This window comes from Vicugna pacos, chromosome 4 (genome assembly GCF_048564905.1).
Source record: "Vicugna pacos chromosome 4, VicPac4, whole genome shotgun sequence".
Classification (NCBI taxonomy): domain Eukaryota; kingdom Metazoa; phylum Chordata; class Mammalia; order Artiodactyla; family Camelidae; genus Vicugna; species Vicugna pacos.
This window is the reverse complement of record NC_132990.1, coordinates 53,001,883-53,025,189: the sequence shown is the minus strand read 5'-3', so window position 1 is coordinate 53,025,189 and position 23,307 is coordinate 53,001,883. Positions and strand designations below refer to the sequence as shown.

Below are 23,307 nucleotides of genomic sequence, written 5' to 3'. Positions count from 1 at the left end.
CCAGGGTACATACAAGTCACTTGAAGAGATGAAGACGACTTTTCAAATGCAACTCAATTATGGGAGAAGTTGGCAAGCGTGAGAGACAGCATTAACCCTTGTAAATGTCAAGGATCTGCTATAGTTCAATTAAATTCCTATCCAATTTTGACTTCCATATTCAGTGTCTTGAATCTGCAAATTGTGCTGATGTCAGCACCCCAAAGTCAATCCATTGGAGCAGAAGTCAGGGCAAGTTTGGCTGAAAACTTCATCCGGTTTTCATTTTGACCTGTATTGATAGCTATAATTTTCTTTGTGGCTTTGCCAGGATGTGCTTTATCACAATGAGAACTGGCTCTTTTAATGTGGCTTCAGTGGGCTCATGCTCCCAGGGTCTGACCTCCAAGAGTAGGCATTCACTGATCATTCGTGGCAATTTTCACCCCCAGGTTCTGGAAGTCTGGATGGAATTTTTTAAAAACATCTTCAAGCAGGATTCTCAAAGTCCAGGCTTCTAGCTTTTTCAAGGGGCAATAAGTCTGTCTAGACATACTTTTCCAGGAAACTAGGGTAATTTATGGTTTGAAAGGGGAAAAGTAACAGTTTCCCTCTGGCATTTTATTTGTCAGAAGTGCTTCCAACTAGGACAAGCTAGTTCTTCCTGAGACAGGATTCCTAGGCTCCCTGGACAGTGTCTGAAGTGCCAGCTCCGTGGTCACAGTGATTCTGGGACAGGCAAGGTTCCACTTTGCTGTCATGGGATATGGTCGCTGAAAGTTGCTGTCTGTCCCCTCTGTTCTTTGCCTCCCCTGGATTATGTCTGCTTCTCTTGACAGCTTAACAAGCAGTTGCTTTCCAAACATTTCATTCTGGGGCATTTGATGTAGCTTCAGAAAGGCAGCCTGGGGAATCCACCTGCCGGGCCCAGGCCATGCCGGCAAAGTGCAGCGGAACCTGCAGCAGTGACTCACAGACAACGGCAGTCATACCGGGCTTTTGTGAGAAACTCCAGCCATTCCTCTGTTACTTAATCCTCAGCCCCTTGTGTGTGTGCTATAAGCCCCAGAGGCTAAAAAGAGCTTCTTTTGTCCTCAACGTCAGGTAGAGCAGTTTATGGTCCCCTGTACTGCGATGTATGATTTGAAGGAGATGTTTTTATTTAAAGAGTCTATCCTATCTTGGTGTCTGCAAGTCTTTAAGTGAGATATTCTCTTTGAAATTTTCACAGATATACTTCTCATTCCTGTGACCCTCCCTAGCTGGTTCTCCCTACCTCATGCCTCTTCTCCCAATGGTGTTCCTTGCTTTAGGGGAGCTGATCACATTTCTGAATGGATTTATAGCAGACACAGAAGTGTAAAAGTGAAGTGATTTTGACTTGCCAGAGCTCTGTGCTTGTGACAACTGCGTTGTTTGTTTGGAATTCTGGAAAAGACTTGAAAGGGAAGGCCAAGAGCCATGGTCTGGAGGACGAGACCACTGAGGATCTAAAATAAACCTTAGAATGGAGAAGATTTGTCTGAGGATGTCTTCCGAGGGAGAGACAGAGCTCTGCCTAGCCTGGATGAAGGTATGGAGGGGCCTGCCAAGCTCCCAGCCTCAGGCTGGCCCCGGGAGGCAGGTGACACAAATCTATAAAGTATATGTCCTGTGCCTCCCAAAGTGTAGCTCAGAAGCCCTGCACACCTTTTAGAGAAGTTCCACATCCAGCATGGTACCAGAGCAACGCGGGCCTGTGTTAGCAATGGTGGAAGGAGGGTCAAATTGGTTGAGCCAAAGGGCATCTCATCTCACAAGACCTTACATTCTTGCATAGAATAGGGTAAGCTGTTGTGAATTCCCACATGCCTAAGGGGTAAGGGCATTAGAATGCTGAGAGGACCAGGAGGCTAGAAGAAGCCTGGCATTAGGACAGAGATAGGCATCTTTTGCTAATGTCTGTGGTCCCCACAGATCAACTGAGGGAATCTGAGCGTGCCTCTTCTTTGTGGCCTAAAAGAATCTGACCCCCAACAGGTGAGTCAAAGGAAGAAGAAAAGAGGAAGATTAAAAAGTCCTTCCTTTCTTTGTTTCCCTTCTCAGTGTTTTACCTGGATTCATCTGATCTCAGACAGGACAGCTTTGGACAGATAAGGATCTATGCTCACTAGTAATTTAGGACATGGAGGTGAAACGCTGTGACCTGGTTCCTGTCATGGAATCAGTGCAGGGTTCCATCTTTTTACTGGACCAAGAATGCAGTAGGGGAAGCAGTGACATAAGCAGGAAATGTGCATGACAAAGGTCTCATCAGCCACAGAGAACTGGGGCGCTGGCAGGTGATAATACGGCTCATATCAGGATGCAGTTAGGCCTCCCAGACAAACAGCTGGTCAAAATGCGTAAACCGGAGTGCCTGTGGGTGAGGAGGACCCGGCTGCTTTCCAGGCGGGAGGTCTTTGTTAAATAAAGCCCAGACGCAGACCGTAGAGGAGCGGTCAGCAGGCGCTGGTCGGGTGAGCAAAGGAAGGAGTCAATTCTTTTTGGCCACAGTGAGTCTGTGAATTTTGGTGGAGCCTCTGAACTGAAGGCCAATTATTCTCTATTAAATGATAAATGTACAATTTTCCAGTTTAAAATTGTACTTTGCCGACAGACTCTAATGGAGCATCTCTCAACAGTCCACTAAAATATACAAAATGACAGTGAAAAAAGATTGGACACTCACAGTGCCAACCTGATGGAGAATCGGTGAGAGATGCGTCTGTCTGTCTCACACACACAGTTTTACCTCATGGAAAACTCGGGCTTCTCCTCAGAAGGCAGAGATCATGCGAGGGAACCTAGGGAGAGATTTCCTTCCTCTCCTCCTGTCTGCCCCGACTCAGATCCAGGATTTAGACTGCTCAGGAAACAGGGATGCTGGTGCTCCACTGCATGAGTCCTGCCCCTTGCATTTGCCCGGAACTGCCTCTGTCGCCTTCACCTGAGTGTGTTTAGAGACACGCTCCCGGACAACAAGTAGGCAGGAAGCGGCAGGGGTGTTGGCGTCTTGTTTCTAAGAGGAACAGACTCTAAGCAGGGTGTGCTGGGCACCACAGCTCTGCGGGGCCGCACCCTTCTGGCAGTGGGGGTCTGAAGGGATGTTGGGTTCACTGGAGCTGAGGAGCTCTGGTGGAAAGCCTGCTAGCTGGGGACTGGACTCAGCGCTCGGCACGCCAACCTGCTGTCAAGCTTAAGCTCTGAAGAGCCAGCCAAGAGCGAGTCGCACTTCTGTCTGCTGAGGGACACTGAGTGTGTACAGATCTTGCCCCACTAAGAATGAATAGGGAGAAATAAATCACGTACAACAAAGGGTCTTTGAAAAAATACCTCTCTTTTAGACTGGTATGGTACCATTATATATATATATATTTTTAACCTCTTATCCCAGTGGGGGTTTTTTGCTTGTGTGATGATTCACTACGCCCAACTCTCCCATTAGAATCGTAGGACACAAGCTCTAAGAGCAGAGAACACATCTACTTTTGTTCAACGCTATATTCCAAGCACCTCGTAGCAAACTTAGCACACAGCGAGCATTTAATAGATACTTGTGGAGCCACAATGAGTCAACTGCTGAAGAAACTTCAAGAAGATAAATGGAAGAGGGTAAAAGAGCTTAGCAATGTGTCCACTTTTTCTCACTCATGCTGGTGTTTCACATCCCTGATTCTACTGAACATAGGAGTGGTATCAAGCCACTTAGCATGTAAGGTGTGAGCATGTTTATTAAACTTCACAAAACCCAGCCTAGTGCTAGGTGCCTAGCAAATAAAGAAGGGAATGGAAAACGAACTTTATCAGTGTCTCACGAGTCAGAAGACTTGTAATTTGGAAATCAAAGCATTCTCCATTTGCAATGCAGCAGGAATGAGAAGAACACCTTAAACTGGAGCATGAGGATCCATGCTGCATATACAAGAAAGACTTCCTCCTGGGGACATTTGTGAAGCACGAGAGATCTGGGAGTCATGATGCACTTGGGTGCAGTTTTCCTTAGACATGCACATCTGTGAGAGAAATCTCCCCATTTCTGATTCTGAAAAGTTGCAGCGGTTGTTAGTTCAAATATTAATACACAGGCATGTGAAAGCACGGCTCTTAAATATTTTTCATGTGCAGAAACTAACACAATTTTTTTTTAAATGATAGTAGAAAAGACATGGAAACAAGTTAGCTGGGTTAGGTCAGCAGCGGTACTCTGAAAATGGGAGGGGAGCTTACTCCTTCCTCGATACGGTCTCAGCCTCGGCTCAAACATTTCGACGGCTCTTTTGTCTATGTTAGCGAAACAATGCATGAAAGAATCAAAGAACTACTTTGTTGTGTGAAATGAAATGAAGAATGCTTGAACATCCTCTCATTTTCAGAGGTTAACCAGCCTTCTGAATCTTTTGTGATAGTTTTTCTACTACGATGTTCAAGAAACAAAGAAACTCACCCTCAAATCAGTTCCTGGCCCTTGAATGGGAAAACTGATGAAGATCGTATCCCACACAAACAGGTACAAGCAAGTGGCATGGGTTCACCAGTTTTGGCAACTGAAAGGGATTCTTATGTTCGGTTTCCTCAAAGTATCTTCTGATTCAGTCACCAGATTCTAGATCGCCTCTTTCATCAAATCACCATTGCAAATCGAATAAAGATACAAAGACATGAATATAGTTCTTTTTTGCTTTTTCTTTTGCCACATTAAGACCCCTAGTGGAAAATCTCAGTGGAGAAAGTCACTCAGCTGCTGCAAATGTGTTCTCAGTTCAGCTGTGAAGATCATTCCTGCAGGAAACAACCATTTCTTAAGAAAAAGAAAAGATGGTGAAGTGTTTTCTCTTTAAACGTGTTTTATTGAAACTGGAAGTTTCCTAATGAAGATACTTTATCTGCCGTTACCATGCTCATCCCATTTCCTTGCAAGGAGTACTGAGCTGAGGAGATACGAATTTAAGACTGCCATGAATATGAGGTGACAATGATGGACAGTGCATGTGCTTACTGTGTACTAGGTATTATTCTAAATATCTTGAAATATTAGTTCACTTCCTCCTCCCACAACTCTATGAGGTAAACACTCTGATCCCCACATTTCACAGATGAGGAAGTTGAGGCACAGAGAGGTCAGTTAACTCGACTGAGTTCACACAGCTAGTAAGTAGATGAGCTGGGATTAGACACTGAATAGTATGGCTCTAAATTCAAACTTGTATTCACAACCCTCTAAGCTTATGTTTTCATGCATTTAAAAAAATATACAGGTAGGCATCAGGCCATGAAAAAAAGCACTTTAGCTCTGTATGCTTGGCAGCAAGCTTGCGCGCGCGCACACATACACACACACACACACACACACACACACACACCCCCACACACACAGAAGCACTGAGGGAGAGGCAAGGGTTTAGAGCATTTCCCTGATGAAATGTTTGCTTTATAACAGAACAAGAGTCCCTCAATTTCTCAGTCAACAATTTTCCAACAAGACTATGACAGAATACCTAAGATATGTTATCATTGAATGAGGCCTTTTGCTCATTATTTGACAATGAATCTGACTTTTTTCCTAGTGTAATACAAACACCATCAGTGGAGACTGATCTACACACATCAAATATTATCTTCTGCTTAAAAATAGTTTCTGACAATTGAATGTATCAGTTCCTTGGATAGTTAATTTTGGGGATTCACAGAACAAGACTCTTGTGGTCTCTTTTTCCTATAGATGGCTCAAAAACACCAAGGGCTGACAGCAGTCCACTCGTCTTGATGTCATGGTTTTAATCCTAAAAATAGATGTTAATTAAATCAATTAATCTGAACCTCAGTTGCTGTGTGTGTAAAACAGGTTTGAAATAGTACAAAATCACTGGGTTTTTATGCAAATCATAGACAATAGTTGTAAAAGGTGTTTTGTAAATTGTGGGATCTATATAGGTATTAGTGACCATTATTTTTATAGCTGAGGGATGTGGATGTCCTCAGTATTTTAAATGTTGATTATAAAATTATTTTTAAAACAGGAAAGAGATAAGAACACTATAATTCTAACAACCTCAAACATTCAACTCCATGTGTTATTCATCCTTTGTATTAATAAAGCGCCTTTTACAATATGATGAGCTGCTGGTTTTGGAAATTACACTGTATTTGTCATTATCACTATGCATCATGGTCAGTGAAGATGAAGGCGAATCTACTAGAAGCCACCCTCCCAATCTTTTTACAAATGAAAGAACAAAAATACATTTGTATTCCCCCAACACATAGAATTATATGATTCCTTGTTAACATGGTTAATCTCAACAAGAGTGTCTTTGCTGCTCCTCTCTCAGGATACCTGCTGGGTGCTGTGTCTCTGAGATGTCTGACTCCTCCCTCTCTCCTGCTAGCCTTTCAGTCCCTGCCTCTCAGTCCCCCCAGGCAGTGTGGATCCAAATGCTGAAAGACAAAGATCCTAAAAGTTCACCTGAGGCAGTAATAATTTTACAATAAAGTGGAGGATGCGGGTGCAGAGAAGTCTAGAAAGTACTCGTAGATACAACATAAATGTGGAGAGGAAAGATTTTAGATTCCTTACCTTCCAAGGATCTAAAAACAGCCAGTTAAAGCCTGGAGGGCTTCCACATAACAGCCTTGAAATTTTGCCCTTTGTGATTGTGTTCCTAAATTTCTAAGGCCAAAGTCCTTGATCTGAATCCACCACCAGCCTCGAGTGCCCTCAGGAGGCAGCTGCCAGTCCTGTGGGTGACCGACCCGTATTGATGTGGTCCTGCTGCACCGTGTTGGCATTTCCCAATCACTTTTACTATGTTCTAATGTAATAATTTAAACTGTTTCCAAAACATACACTACTTTTTATTTCTTTTTTAAAGTTGAGGTATAACTGACATGTTATATTAGTTTCAAGTGTACAATGTAATGATTTAATATTTCTATATATTGTGAATTTTATTTTACTCTTTTGAGATACTATTTTTTAAAATTTTTTAAATTTAATTTTCTTGGGTAAACAAAGTTTATTCTAGGAAGAGCAACTCATTGAGAGATAAAACCGTTTTAAAATTTACATATCTGTACTGTTCATTGTTTCTAAGAACAATTTAGAACTTTAGCTTTTTAAACTTACGTAATTATTGAAGGAATAAAGCCAACCACAAAGAAAGAATCAACAGAATGCAGTAATCCAATCACAAAGGACAGTCAAATGTACTTACATATATTCAAGAACTCAATCACCTAAGTTATAAATAATAAGTAGTTTGTGTCCTTTCTTTTTTTAGATTCCACATATAAGTGATATCACATGGCATTTTTCTTTCTCTATCTGGCTTATTTCACTTAGAATGACCATCTCCAGACCCATCCAGTCTTTTTTATGGCTGAGTAGTATTCCATTACATATGTATATCTACATACCACATCTTTATTCAGTCATCTGTTGAAGGACATTTGGGTTGTTTCCATGTCTTGGCTATTATAAATAGTACTGCTATGAATATTGGGGTGTATGTGTCTTTTTGAATTATGTTTTTGTCTGGGTATATGCCCAAGAGTGGGATTGCTGGATCATATGGTTAAGTCTATTTTTAGTTTTTTAAGGTATCTCCATACTGTCCTCCATAGTGGCTGCACCAATTTATATTCCTACCAACAGTATAGGAGGGTTCCTTTTTCTCCACATCTTCTCCAGCATTTATCATTGGTAGACTTTTTAATGGTGGCCATTCTTGCTGGTGTGAGGTGTTATCTCATTGTAGTTTGATTTGCATTTCTTTAACAATTAGTGATGCTGAGCATCTTTTCATGTGCTTATTGGCCATCTGTCTGTCTTTGGAGAAATGTCTATTTAGGTCTTCTGCCTATTTTTTGATTGGGTTCCTTGGTGTTTTTGATATTAGGCTGTATGAGCTATTTGTATATTTTGGAAATTGGTCCCTTGTCGGTCACATAATTTGCAAATATTTTCTCCCGTTCTGTAGGCTGTCTCTTTGTTTTGTTGATGGTATCTTTAGCTGTGCAAAGCTTTTAAGTTTAATTAGGTTCCATTAGTTTATTTTTATTTCCATTATTCCAGGAGCTGGATCAAAAATATAGTGCTGTGATTTATCTTCAAGTGTTCTGCCTATGTTTTCCTCTAGGAGTTTTATAGTATCTGGTCTTCCATTTAAGTCTTTAATCCATATTGAGTTTATTTTTTGTATATGGTATTAGAGAATGTTCTAATTTCAGTGTTTTACAGGTAGTTGTCCAGTTTTCCCAGCACCACTTATGGAAGAGACTGTCTTTTCTCCATTGTATATTCTTGCCTCCTTTGTTGTAGGTTAATTGACCATAAGTGTGTGGGTTTATTTCTGGACTTTTATACTGTTGCATTGATGTATGTGTCTGTTTTTGTGGCAGTACCATATTGCTTTGATTACTGTAACTTTGTAGTATAGTCTGAAGTCAGGGAATGTAATTCCCCCAGCTCTGTTCTTTTTCAAGATTGTTTTGGCTATTTGGGGTTTTTTGTATTTCCATACAAATTTTAACGTTTTTTGTTCCAGCTCTGTGAAAAATGTCATTGGTAATTTGACAGGGAGTACACTGAATCTGTGTATTGCCTTGGGTAGGATGGTCATTTTCTCAATATTGATTCTTCCAATCTAAGAACAGGGTATATCTTTCCATTTGTTTATGTCATCTCCAATTTCCTTCATCAGTGTCTTGTTTTTGGAGTACAGGTCTTTTGCCTCTTTGGGTAGCTTTATTCCTAAGTAGTTTATCCTTTTTGGTGCAATGGTAAATGGTATTGTTTCCTTAATTTCTTTTTCTGCTATTTTGTTGTTAATGTATAGAAATGAAACTAATTTCTGAGTATTAATTTTGTATCCTGCAGCTTTACCAAATTCATTGTTGAGCTCTAGTAATTTTCTGGTTGCTTCTGTAGTTTTCTATGTATAGTATCATGTCATCTGCAAACAGTGATAGTTTTACTTTTTGTTTCCAATATGGAGAGTTTAATTTTTTAATCACAGAAAACTTTGAAACTGCCCTTTATCAATTGATAGGGGACATTTCTGATATTCAGATAGTACTTTTGCATTTTGCTGTGCCCAATTTCGGAGGGGAATCTTGCTTGATACCACTACACCAGTGGCACTGACTTGCTGTGCTCAATTTTGTAATGTGTAGTATCTTGAATAGTAAAACAATACTTAGAAATTTTTAAAAAATCTTTGAAAATACACTTGTATTGTTAAACATTTATAGCAGTCAAACGAGTGTGGCCCCGTTGCCAAGGGACATTTTGCAAAGTTTGGAGACACTGTAATGGTCACCAATGGGGGAGGGGGTGCTACTGGCCTCTGGTGGGTAGAGCCCAGGGATGCTACTATGCATCGTGTATCCTACATGCAGAGGACAGTCCCCTCCCCTACAGAAAAGTGTTATCTGGCCCAAAATGTCAGTAGTGCGGAGGTTGAGAAACTGTTTTACAGCAAATAAATTCACCAAAGTGCCATAAGTTTGCACTGGTTAATCTGCCAAGTGCTAGAGAAACCAGCAATCTTTATTTAGTCTTTTAGTTAGTCCAAAACAGCACAGTCTTTTTTATTTGAGTCCTTCCTCTCTGCACTGGTGCTGGGCAGCGCTGTCGGAAATGGTCACTTGAGTCTCATATGACTAAATAACTTTACTCTTGATAATGAGAGTAACCTCTAGAATTCTGGGCTGGGAATCTTGTTCGAGTCTGTAATGCTCTGGTTCACTGAGTACGACATTCAAAGAGGGAATAGATTTTGTTCTCTGCACTGAGCAGAGCAACCAAAAGCAACCTCATCACCACTCCTGGAGACCTGAGCAGAGGATGATTGCTGGTTATGCCTCCAAAGTCAACCAAGGCTCCCAGCTTTAGCATCTCTCCTCTCCCTGCACTCACAGCCCATCCTGATCCCTAAGGGGAAGGACCAAAGGGCTTCTTCTCAAAGTCTGGCGGCTCGGCTGCTCCTGGGATCCCGAAACTGAGGTTCCGTTTCTGTGCTGAGATCCATCCTGGCTCTCCCCTCCTTGTCCATATACCTAGGCTTCAACTCTGGTTCTTGTTGCCGAGTTCTAGAAATATCTCCATCTGCTTATAGGCCCGTGTCCTGCCTTGCTTTTGACATTTTTCTTTTAAGGTCTAGCCTCTTGACTCAAAACTAAAGCCGGGTGCCTGGGCGCTGCAAGTGACTTTTAGACCACTCAGCCAGGTTCAGCTTCCTTGGTCAGCATGTGGAGCCAGCCTAGTTCACTGGGCACCCAGTTTCCTGGGATGGTCACTGTCTGTTACAAAGTCACTGCCAGCTCTAGACAGTTCTCACTATAGGGCAGCTTCTTTTCTTCCCACTTAAAAATTGTCATCTACCGCCACAAACTCCCTATTTCCCTTTTTCTGCATTATTTCCCCCCAACACTTACCTTCTAACAAACACTATGATTTACTTGTTTAGTTTAATGCCTAGCTTCCACCACTGGAATATAAATTCAATGAGGGCAAATGGATCTCCATTTGGTTCACTAATATGTCCTCAGCACCTTAATCGGTGCTTTGCATGAGGTAGATGCCCAACCAATTATTTGTTGAAGGTTGAAAAGATGATCATTTCCCCAGTTTATAATTACAAACACTGAATGCAAGTGGAAACGGACTGATTGAATCAAGCGACATCTCCTTTCAGATAAAGTACATTTAAATGACTTTCAAAATTGAGGATTTTCGAGTTCTCGAAGAGGCTGACATTAAGCTTGTCTCAGGGCATCAATTCTTTAGACCATAAAATACGGTGACCTTTGAAGCTGCATTTAAAATATTCATGCTTCACTTAGGTCACACTTAATTTATGGCAATTAATTAGTGTTACATGAATTAACAGTTTACTGGCACTTTCTCTTCTGTCCAGTGCTACCTAGTTCTTAGACCTGACCTAAATGGCTTAAGACTTGCTTGGAATTCAATTAAATTTTCAGTAGAAGTAATAATGGAGCAACTACGTGATCCCAAGTGAAAAGCCCATGATAAGCAGCTTCTGGACGACAGGCTGTTTTAGGTGCTAATAGTCTAATCTTGGCATATTTGGATCAGTTTTCTCCTTCAACTCAAAAGAAAGCAGTAGTTCAGGAAGGGAAAGTTAATTTCGTTCTCCTTTAATATGGCAAACAAACCAAACACCCTCATTGAATTCTAATGCTTTGTATTAATCACTTTTCAGTATTTCATTTAAAAGTTACTATTTAATAATTGATATTTACAAGAATGTTTACTGAAGTATATTTGTGATTGAAAATAATTTAAATATGACTTTCTTATGCTGTCTTTGTTGCTGAAAAGGGAATGCAGAAGCCTGTCTCTTTTGAGAATTTTAATCTGTGTATTATTGTTCAAGTTAATGCATACTAAAGGAGCTGGTATAAGACGCCTAAATACTTGTTACTAATTTGACTACATGCATTTGTTTTCATAAAGTGTTGGTCAAATTTGTTAGTTCAGTCGGTTCCTTTCCTCCCTCCCTATGTCATGTAACACAACTTGAGAAATTATACAACAGTTTAGAAATGGGTATAGAAGTTAACTATGAGGGTTTATAGCTAAAGCCTGGGAGACTGGGCATCCTTCTTATACTGAGAACCCTAGGAAAAAATTTGCTGTTGGATTTGCGAATCAGTGGAATTCAATCCTCTCTGTTGAGGTCAACACAATTAGCATTTGTCTGCAGGAAGAGATGGTTTAATTAGAATGTTTTCTCTTTGACTTTTCTATCCTGGCAGTTTTTTCATTTGAAATTTAATTTGGGTCTGTGGGGGTGGGCTGTGAGGGGCTCTCCCTTCACGTCTATGCCACCCAGACTAGCGAAGACAGGCAACTCGGGAGCCAAGCTGCCGCTTTCAGCTCTGCTTTCTGCGTTGAGGACTGGGCTAAAGGACTTGGCCCTGCTTCTGGGTAGCCTCTATTTTGCCACTCTTCCCAAAATGTCTAGCTCTCTTTCTGATTTTAAAATTAAACATATTCATGATAAAACCTTGGAAATCCCAGAATAAAGAGCAAAAAAGAAAATTATTCACTCATTAACCTACAACTTAGAAGAAAGACAGTTAGCTTTTACATCTCTTTAGTCTTTTTTGTGGGGTCCACATACACACACATACATACATACATGCACAGATACATACACACATACACACACATACATGCACAAATACATCGATGCTGCAACCTTTTTATTCTGAAATAATTAGATTCATAGTGTCTGACTTTTTCCACATACCATGACTATTTCGCCTTTCATTAAAAATTCTTTAAAACAACTATTTTCCAAGATTGTGCCTTATGTTGGTAGCATTATTTTAAAAAATTATATAATTGGATCATTTATATTGACAAAATAATTTTAGTCCATAAAAATTAATTTACATTTCTGATCATTTTCTTTGGATAGACCATTTGAAGTGCAATTTGGGGTTTTACAAGATGGTTATTTTTAAGGTTATTAAAGTGTACTGTCAACTTGCTCTGAAGAAAGGGTATGTCAGCTTAGTCTCACTAGAAGTATATTAAAATCCTAAGTTTTTTCTCATCCTTCATAGCATAAAGCATTATTTAAAAAAAATATTTTGCTAGTTCGTTGGCCATTTTAGCAATGCAAAGCTGATTGTATTTGTTGGGAAATACTATTTGTAATGGGTTCTAGAATAATTACATAAACTGCAAGAGCAAAGTCATGCCATTTCAGCTGAATTAGAACAGTTAGCTGAAACAGATGTCATTTTCCTAATGCCAATTGCGTAGTACCTATTTTGGTGGCTGTTGGGCTAGGAAAAAAAAGACTGTTAAGTCCTTTACAGTAACATTTCTAATACATTTTGATTACTACCTAATTTTACTTTTAATTTTTTTCAAAGGAAATACCTCCATTTCAAGGATCTTTATTTTAAGTAATTTTTTTCTCCTATAAAAAGAAATTAATTCATAGATACTAAGAAAAAGTTACCCATTTGAAGATAAATAGATCCCTCCGCTACCGTCAACCCTCCTAGATGAAAAGTCAGAACAGACTTCTCTGACTTTCTTAGAATTGCCTTATTTGTGTACCTTAATTTTCAAGAACTAAGCTGAATAGAGGTAATAAAGTTAATTCAATAGAAGGTAAACGAATATTTAAGAATCAGTATTTATGGAAGTAATCTTAGGCAAATCGGTGATTTAACAGAGTTTATCTTGCTCTTGTCCAAAAAAATAACCGAAAACCTACTGTGTGCCAGGTACTTTGCGATTGCTATTGATACAAAGTGACAAAGATGTAGTCCCTGCTCTCAAAGGGATCACAAATTACAGCAGTCCCCCTTACCCACAGGGGATACATTTCAAGACCCCAGTGGATGCCTGAAACCATGGATGGTATGGAACCCTGTATAATCTATGTTTTTCCTATACATATGTAACTATGACAAAGTTTAAATTAGACACAGAAAGAGATCAACAACAACAACAAAATAGAAAAACTGTAACAATATACTATACGAATGTGGTCTGTCTCAAAATATTGTACAAATTTAATGCCTTTTCTATTTTAACTAAGCACTTACCACATGCTGTGGCTGTAATTTTTTCAGTTCGAGGTATGACAGCAAAACTAGCAGGTATTCCTTCTGCCTTCTTCCCACTTTTACAGACAGAAGATACGTTCTTAGCGTTCAACCTCAGTGTATGACTTATTTCCTCTCCTTGCTAAGTTGAGAACTTTTAACTTTTCATGTAAAGAAAGCACTTTACTGCTTCTCTTCGGCAGATCCAAATTGCCAGCATCACTCCTCTTGCATTTTGGGGCCATTATTAACTAAAATAAGGGTTACTTGAACACAAACTCTGCAGAATCATGACAGTCGATCTGATAACCAGATGGCCGCTAAGTGACTAATGGGTGGGATATGCTGGATGACTGATGTCTTGGGTGGGACAGAGCAGGAGGGCTCAAGATTGCATCCCACTACTCAGAAAGGAGCATGACTGAAAACTTAGGAGTTGTTTATTTCTGGAGTTTTCCATTTAGTATTTTTGGACCATGGTTGACTATGGGTAACTGAAACCAGAGAGAGCAAAACCATAGAGCAAAATGTTAATAATTACCATCATCTCTTGAAAACTGGGCGTCAGGCACTTCATCATAGCATTTTTCATGCTCATCAGATCCCTGGCTGTAGGTATTACTGTCACACACACACTCACAGTCCTTGGGAACAGTTACTGTATCCCATTTTATATCACAGTCTTCATCTGCGCGGTTGTAACTGTAACCTACCTTACAGGGTGCTGAGTGGATCAAATGAAATTATAAGCGTCTAATCCAGTGCCCTGTATAATAAATATCCCCTCCTCTCATCTTTTTGCCTTGAAGCCACTCTGATGGGGAGTGACCAAACTCTGGATGTCTTTGAAAGGAACCATTGTTTGCAACGAGTGAAGTAGACAGTGGTGATATCATATGCATCAGGGTATATACCCCATGAGCCGATGGCAGGCTCCCATAGGTCCTTCTGAAAATATGGTCAGGAAGTGCTGAAGACTATTTTCATGTTAAGGATTGCTTCCTTTAACTTAGATTTTCTTAGGTTTCCCACTCTACTACTTCCCTCATTGCCATGCCAACTATAGAAGTTACTGCATATTTGATTTCGATGTGGTCATTTGCTCATGACTTGAGGAAGGTCAACCGTTTTCTATAATAGGAAGAAAAGGATTAAGGATAAAAGGAGTTGAGATCTTGCTATATTCTGGCCTTCACTTTCTCAGGTGTCAGTGCTATATGTTCTAGTGGTACCATGGCTTCTTTTACACAAGCCACGCTCACACTTTCAGAGTTTTATCCTGGCTCCCGTGAAGATCTGGGGGTAGGTATTTGCAGGATCTCACTAGGACACTGTAATAGTTTTTTGCTGAGTACTTACTGTGTAGGAACTCTGCAAGACCTATATTCCCACCCACACCCGTATACATATTCATTCCCATACCTGTAACCCTTATCCATATCACCTCGGGAGTTTTTAATCAAAATCCTAGCAGGAGGGATATAAAACATGCCTTAACTATTCTTTGTCATGAACACTAATAAAAGTATTTGTTTTCCAACTTTGGAAAGGCATTATTTTCAAGAACCTAATGGATTAGATTTCCCATAGTTTACATTCCCTGCATAACAAAATTACTGGATAGGACAGTTTCATCAGGAAATCTGATTATTTCTAAGTTCATTTTATTGGGGTCCCCTGATTGTCCTCCCCTGCCTGACTCAGCTAAAGGGTATATGGCGATATCCAGTCAATATTAAAATAAATGTCCCAAGGGAATCTCAGAAACATATTGTATAGGAAAAAAAATCAGAGTTGAAATAATTTGCAAGACAATTTAATAAGGATCACTTCACTCAAAAATTTAACTTGGCACTAGGATTGGGCTCAATTTCTGCACTTCCTGGAAAATGCCCAAAGCAACCCTTGCTTTTAACAGTGATGATTCCATAGATTAGCTTATTTTATCAAGTGTTTTCATCTTGAGCAAGTCCAGTAAGTTTCACCTGCAAGCGAGGGCTCAGTTCAGCACGCCTTGTACTTACCTATGAACCTTACGATCCTTCGGAGTAAGGGGTTCAGGTAACAGCATTCTCCGGTCAGAATTGTTTTCTCCTGGGCAATCAAAGATTCTCTGGTTGACTTTATGAAATACATGGATATCTCACCAATAAAAATCTGGAGAAGGAATGTTTAAGAAACATCAAGTTGGAGAGCTGCCTGATAAGAGGCCAGTGGCTTTAAAAAAAAAAAAAAACCTTCTGAGGCTTCACCATCCTTTTAAAAGATACCATGTTGGAGAGATAGAGAGTTAATTAATAGTTTGCATTCAACTCTTCAAAAGATTAGAAAAAGCAATAATTGATCATTTCAGACAGATTTCAGGCTATAGTATTAAATTTTAAGGTCATATAAAACATAAGTTGAAATAACAAATTGAATAGTAGAATCTATGACAAGACTGACTCATGCTGGTTTTGAATTTTTTAACTTCAGTGATGTGCTTTGCAATGATGAGGGATGACTAGCACAGCCAGTGTGCCCAGCAGGGCATTATAGGCACACATCACAATAAATCACTAGTTCATTATGTGGCACTACTGCCATTACGTGACAAATCCTTATCTGAACAAGTCTGTCTGAGCTATACATCTCCTACTCTCAACTGTTTGATTGTCACTTCTTTGTGATTGGCACCTCTCGTTGAACTAATACACATATACTATCATTTAAATCATGATGCCTTTGTGTGCATCGTAAGTGCTTTGATGACTGGGACCATGGCTTGTGTTTCTTCATTATGCTCATAGCACCCAGCACAGTGTATCTGCATTTAAAATAAGGAGCTGGCATGAGGCAAGTTGTCACCAACTCTGACTCGTGACGCTGCCCTGATTGAAGACTTGAGAACCTTCAATGAAGAATAAAAACAATAAGAATAATACCATCTTCTATTGAAAACTGGATGTCAGGCACTTTATCATAGTATTTTTCATGCTCACAAAGTCCTGAGTGTAGGTAGTACTATCCTTGCTTTACTGGTGAAGAATGAAAGTTCAGTGATATCAAGGAACTTACCCTCCAGAGCATAGGACTCGCATGTGGAGGCACCGAGATTGGTACCCAGTACAATTGGGTTCCAAAGGCCACATTTCCCACTCCATCATATGCCATTTTTATCTTCTGAACCCTAATTTCAACGGTTTCCCCTGAAGAATGTGATCTTGTAATTGTTTTTCTTTGCTATGCTTGTGTTCGTGGCTTTAGAAAAGCTTTGTCATTTTAAGAGTTCCCAACAGGAATATCTGTTTAGATGGATAAAGATGCCAACATCATGAATGGCACGTGAGTGATGGAAATTAAGCTACAGAATGGTAAAACTAGAATCATTCCCAGATGTTTTCCCCTTTTATGGGTGAGGAACCTGAGGGTCTCAGGGACTTGGCCACACACAGCCCATGTCTGAAGCAGCTCTAGCAGGTGGCCTACAACTAGACACTGTTATCCCCACTGTTACAGATAAGATGCCTGAGACAGAGAGGGGTTAAATAATTTGTCCAAGGTCATCACACATCCTGGCTCTAGAGCCAGGAAAACCTGGTTCCAGAGTCCTTTCTCTTAACCACTACACTTTTACTTAGTAGTGATGATTCAATAAAAATATTCAATTTGTGTTTAAAATTGACAACATAGAAAACAAAACAAAGTGCAATATGCTTTAAACACTGAAAAACCTACATGATATTAAAGTACAGGATAGAATGGTGTTGTGCAAACTGAACTACAGGCGAGTCAGAATGTGGTGGGAAGTTGGCAGGAACAGAGAGCTCAGGGTCAGGCAGGCAAATGATGGCTCAGGTAGAAGGGCGGCACGGTCACCTTGGCAGGTGCTGTCTGGTGCAGTTGTGCAGGGTCACAGGCATTTTGTACTGAGCATCCCTTGGCATTCATGGGTTGATGCCATGTAAAAATATTTGCATAGATTCGGGAGCTCAGCCTGCCCTCTTTGCTACTAGATGTACCTCTGCCAAAATGAGACGCTGAGGGGCTTTGTTTGCCCCTGTTGTAACTATGGAGCTGCATTACTCTTCCTCATCTTGGTGAACAGATGGGGATAAACTCATGCACACTCGGATACGTGAAATATTACTTCCTTGAGGGAGCTTTCTCTGACCCCACAGGCTAGCTTAGGCATTCTGGCTGTACATGAATCTCTTCCCTTGCGTTTCTCCTTCCTAGTCCTTATCGTGAATGATTACACACTACTGTTGTTCTTTGTTGTGGGACGTCCTGCCTGTTTTCTCAGTTATATCCCCAAGGCCTAGCCCTGTGTGAGATACACGGTAGTTATTCAGTGCTCAATGCAGTAAGCATGTGAGATTAGTGAAGGTCTTTTGGAATAAAGGTTTAAGGAGGTAGACTATAAAGAAGGAAAAATGATTTCTGTTATATATCCTTCCAGACCCAGTGAAAATGTCACTACCCGTCCCAAAGCCTTTGCCAGGTCCCCTCGGGAAAAGGAAGACCCTGTCTTGTCATTGCTCCCACAAGATACTATGCAGATCTCTATCCTGACATCTACCCAACTAATTGCAATTACTGCTTGTATGTCCCTCTTCATTTGACTATGATGTCCTTATGGGAAGGATTTTTGCCCTTCCTTGTATGGTGCCTAGAACCAGGGCTGGTATATAGTAGGCTCAATCAATATTTGCTGAATGAATAAGAGATGGAATCTTTAGAGGATTTATTTGTGGATAGAACCCTCTGATCTTAACTTCTCTGAAGATTTGTCTGCAGGAAATTCCCAACATAGACCAGAAAGCATGCAATTTTTGGTATATTACTTAAGAATAAATAAAAACCCAGGATTAAGTAATACAAAGTGAAGTATCTCTTTTAAACTAAAGTCACTCATATACCCATCTTGCATTCACCAGTTTTGGAGAGGGAGCACCCATTCTGTCAGGAAATGTTTAGCACTGGAGGCATAGCTGTGAACAGAGCACAATGGGGAGAATACAAGCAAACAAACTGATACATGTATCATGTAATGTCATAAAATGACACATGATTAAAAAGGAAATTAGGGAAATGGGGTAGAGAGTGACAAACATGTGAGACTAAGAAATAAGCATTGCTTGCCCCTAGCCATTTCAGAAGCCTGGAACATCCTTACTCTGTAAGACAGAGATAAGCAAACTTTAGAAGTTCTCCATCTACTGAAGATTTCTACTACTCACACAAGAGGGGAAAAAAGCAAGATAATGTGAAAGAAAATCTACATACAATTTACTCTTGTTAAAAATACACGCGTGCACATACATGTACACACACAAAAATGTAAACAAAAATCACTCCAAGGCATACCAAACAGAAGTTGTCCTGCCAAAGGGCATGGGGCTCAAATAGATTAAGTAAAATGTCCTGATTCTCATGTCAAAGGTGATAAGCAGTATAAGAATTGTTACTACTGGGCAACAATATTCAAGTCACAATTGAGGTATGAAACATAAAAGAAAAAACCAGAGCAAGGATATATACTAACCTGTCTATCTAGTTATGGACATAATACGTTGACTATATTGAGTAATAATGAATGCTACATAAAGAAGGAAGAAAGGGAGGAAGAAGGTCATTTTATAATTAAAAGGGAGGGCAATATTCCTGGTTTTCAGTTCAGACTGTGATGCATATAAAGGTTGCTGATGAAACCACCCAGCTCTCAGATCTCAGTGAATGGGCTTCATGGATGTTCATTTCACTGCATTTCCTGGCCATGAATAGGGTGCTCTTTCTCCAGCCCCTGCAACCTAGAGTCTCAGAGAGGGCTGATTCTGCTTGGAGAGGGAGAAAGAGGGAAGATTCTGCTTGATAAAGGAAGGGGTCTCTCTGCTTTCTGCCAGGCCATTAGCCCACATTGGATGCCATTTCACCCACTGCGGCAGATTTATGACTCTGGTTTTGGCAATGGCTGGATTCCTCCATCTGTATCTTTGCCACACACACTCTACCTCTATCTGCGACTCTGTTCAGAGAGCAGCTGGGGCATGTGGGACTCGCCATGTGTTCAGCCCTGGCTGCCCTGCCTATTACGGCCTTTCAGGTTGTTGGCTAACAAACATCGCATCACTCACAGCAAATGAGACTACCCTCTGGTGGGAAATGATCAAGGCCAGACTCTAGATCTGGTAAAGCGAGCGAACTGCATGTGAATTCCACTGGTGCATTTCTCATCCCCCAGCTAGGCCGGCTACAATCCCAAGTGATATAAGACATTTAGATAACAGTGAATATACGTTAAGTAGTGAGTATAGCTCTTCTATCTTGATAAGGTTCAAACATGGAAACCCAAATGGCAAATAAACAAAGAACCCCAGAATACAGTACATCATTTTGGTGTGTTATCTCTCAGACTTCATTTCTTCCCAGTGTTTACAGGAGATCTGGTAGGTCATAAATAAGTGGTATGAATGTGAGATATTTCGGGGACAGCTATTAGATTTCAAAATATAAACAGTCTGCAGAAAAAAGTCACTGGAAGAAGTATTATAATTTCATATTGTAAGGGGGGATCCACTGCCTGTTATGAGTGACTGCCATTAAAAAAGTGCATCTAGAATTCCTGGAATATGTTTTGGGCTCACACATAGGTGAGCTGTAGCTCTGGTACTTGGCAATACCAAAGTTCCTGCTGTTTCTTGAAGGTGGGCCACACAGTGGAAGTCCCAGCTCTTTCCCTTCTCGATGTGTGACCCTGGGCAAGCAATTGAACCTTTCTGAGCCTCAGCTTTTCTTTTTCATGATTTTGAACAGAAGGGTAACTCAGAAAACTATTGAGCGTATTAAAAAATATATGTCCAAGTATCTGTAGGCATGCAAGGAATGTTTGTCGCCTTCACTTTCTGGTCTAGGCAAGAATGTGTGTTGAAATAGATTAAAAAAAAAAACATTGTCCCTAGTCCTGGAGTAAAGGAACATGATGTGACTCAAGCTCTGCTCTGCCTCTAACCAGCTGTTTGACCTTGGACAGCTTGCTTGACTTGACTTCTCTGGGCCTCAGTTTCTCATCTGCTGGACTAAGAGACCTGTAAGTTGCTTTTTCAGCTCCAACATTTTTGCCTTGATGATCGGAACTGACATTACATAGTTGGGATTCAATCTCACTTCCTCTGGTTAAGCTCCCCCAGGGCCAGTGTAGTCTCCTGCCATGCTCCTTCCTTCAGCCTTCATCCACTTTTAAAACCCCATGGGGCTTTGCCCTCACCGAGTGATCTTCCCTTAAAGCAGCGTGGACACAGCCTACTCCAGAGTCAACACGCTGCCTGATAACTCTGTCACCTGCATTCCTAAAGGGCAGCAGAGGCTGACAGCCCCGCTCTGCGTTTCTGTGTGTCATGCTCTGAGGAAGAGGAGCGGGTTCTCTGCACACTTCCTACTGTTAATGTCTAAGTAGCTTCAGAGCTTTCAGTCCTGGGGACTTTTAGATGCTCCCTGGGGCTTCTCTAGTCATGAGCATTTCCCAGACAGGTGTGGTTCTTGCCGTAGATTTTGTTTAAAAGTGACCCAGGAGATTTTAAATTGTACAGACTAAGCTGCAAGTCCTGGCTGCTAACGTCTTCATGCTCTGCTCTAATCTCTTCTGCTGAGTGCCGCTGACAACCCAGATCTGCAGAGAGGTTCTGGTCCTCTGACTTGCTGAGCTGTGCTTGGTTCAAGAGCTCTTGACTTCTGCTTTATCACACTTAAGTGTAAATAAGGGAGTTCAGCTCTAGACACTTCCTGTGCCTCTCAAAGCTGAAGGCTTCAATGAGGATCAAGGCCATTGGGATGATGGCATTTTGGAAATCAGTCAACAACTGAGATAATAAGTGTTTCTGTGGATTGGAGCCTCCTTACTGGTCTTGATCCAGGGGCGGCATCTACCCATTCAGAAGGCTGGTTTAAATTGACATGTTATAAAATGCATCACAAGGTGGTATGCTACATTTCAAAGCAGACAGTCTCTGAAGCCTTTTTTTTTTCTGGACAGTGGATACAAGATAAAAGGGAATTTAAAATGAGTTAGCTAAAATAATGCTTTTGATAAAAAGTAAAATGTATTGTAATCAGCAAGTAAATGATCACATATTTTTAGATGAACAGCAGTCTTTTCAAGAAACAAATTATCATAGCTCCTAACACAATCATCTAATCACCAGTCATTAAAAGGGGCATCTCAGAGGTGGTAAGCAAGTCTCTCTGTGGGCCGATGTCAGGGGAAAAAATTAAAAACAATCTGTAGAGGACTTTGGAGCACACGTGGATGGTAAACAGGGAAATGGATATTTTCCTTAAAGTTAAAAAAAAAATCCATAATAATTAATTTTCTTTCCCAGAAAAAAAAATATAAATCATGATGACTAAGTACATTAGCAACAAAGAAAATACACCCAAAAAATGGTAGGAAAAAAAAAAGGAAGTTAGGTGATTCTGTACAAAAGGGAAAAAGATGTGAATGATGAAGTGTTAAAAGGGGTTTCAACAGACGAGATTGTTCGGAGCCTGGAAGAGGCAGAGTTAGGAGGCAGTACAGGGTCCCGCACTGTCTCCTTGGCCCCAGGCAGCTGCGTCCCTTGTCTGGCAGCCAACAGACATGCATTTATCGAGGGCCCGCTTTGTGAACCACGCAGTACTTGGAGCGTTTATATTCACTGTGGGAGTTTATGGCCCAGAAACCCCCAAATGAAGATTCATAGTTTCCTCCAAATGATGCCCTTCTATCAAATTACACTTGTCTCGTCCTTCCCGAGGAAACCCTAGATGAATCTTGCACACGCGTGCGTGCACACTTGCACGCAGATTGCAAACTGTTTCAATTCTCTTGGGCTGGGTGTCAAATGTTCTGCAGCTGCAATACTAAATACTCCCATCACTTTATTGTGAGGCCAAGAAAAAGGTTTAACAGTCATTTTCTCATGCCCTGTGGCGCTGGGGCTCAGATAACACAAGGGTAAATCAGATTCTCTGCCGAGTTAAATCCTCTCATCCAAACAGGCTCTCTGCCTTCGACTCTGAGTCTGTGAGTTTATTCAGGGGGCCTGAGTCAGTTCTTTGCTAGGGTTTCCACGTTGGTCAGAGTGCATCCTGCAGATTTCCTGGCGCCTGGGGTTGTCACTCTTGGATAAATGGTTCCGGACACAATAAATCCCCCCAGCTCTAGCTTTTCCTAAAGATCTGGGACAGCAGCGGCCTGTCCCTTTACAGCCTTCCGTGTGGCCTCACCTCACATGATCCTGATCTTTTCTGACAGCGAAGCACAAGAGGAGGAATAGGAAATGACGGGTCAAGCACACGTGGAGTCTTTTCTCTCGTGCCTTTCTCGCGTGTCCCTGCAGTTAGTGCCCACCACTGGGTGGAGGGGGCTAGGCTCTGTGCTGGTTAGGGTGCTAGAGGACACACACAACCCCGAGGACGAGCCCAGGCGGAGCTGCCCTTCTTGGAAAACTCCCATCAGTCAGTATCCCACAAGTCACCCCTGGGGAGTCTTGCCTTCTTTCTGCTTCAGGGAAAACAGGAGATGGGTTTAAAGAGAAGTAAAACCAAACACACACAAACTGGGCCAATTCTGTGAAACACTTGATCAGGCACAGAGGTGTAAGACTGAACTCAAGAGAGAAAGTCAACAGAGAGACTAGGGTGTTGGGAATCCGACATCTGGAACCTTCCAATCAGAAGGTTCTTTTTTCAGAT

The 23,307-nt window shown here is 41.0% G+C and overlaps 1 protein-coding gene and 1 long non-coding RNA gene across 7 annotated transcripts in view; one reads left to right on the top strand and one right to left on the bottom strand.

Moving 5' to 3' along the window:
• PLPPR1 (phospholipid phosphatase related 1) overlaps positions 1-23,307 on the bottom strand; it is a 505,983-nt gene that overhangs the window by 12,319 nt on the left and 470,357 nt on the right. For all 6 annotated transcript variants that reach the window (XM_072959836.1, XM_072959837.1, XM_072959839.1 and 3 more), the window contains one exon: positions 15,621-15,753. In XM_072959836.1, the coding sequence (XP_072815937.1) occupies positions 15,621-15,753 (133 nt within the window). The remainder of the gene's footprint in view (positions 1-15,620; positions 15,754-23,307) is intronic.
• Positions 1-23,307, top strand: part of LOC116280326 (uncharacterized) — a 91,972-nt gene that overhangs the window by 15,655 nt on the left and 53,010 nt on the right. The gene's annotated exons all lie outside the window — the stretch shown is intronic.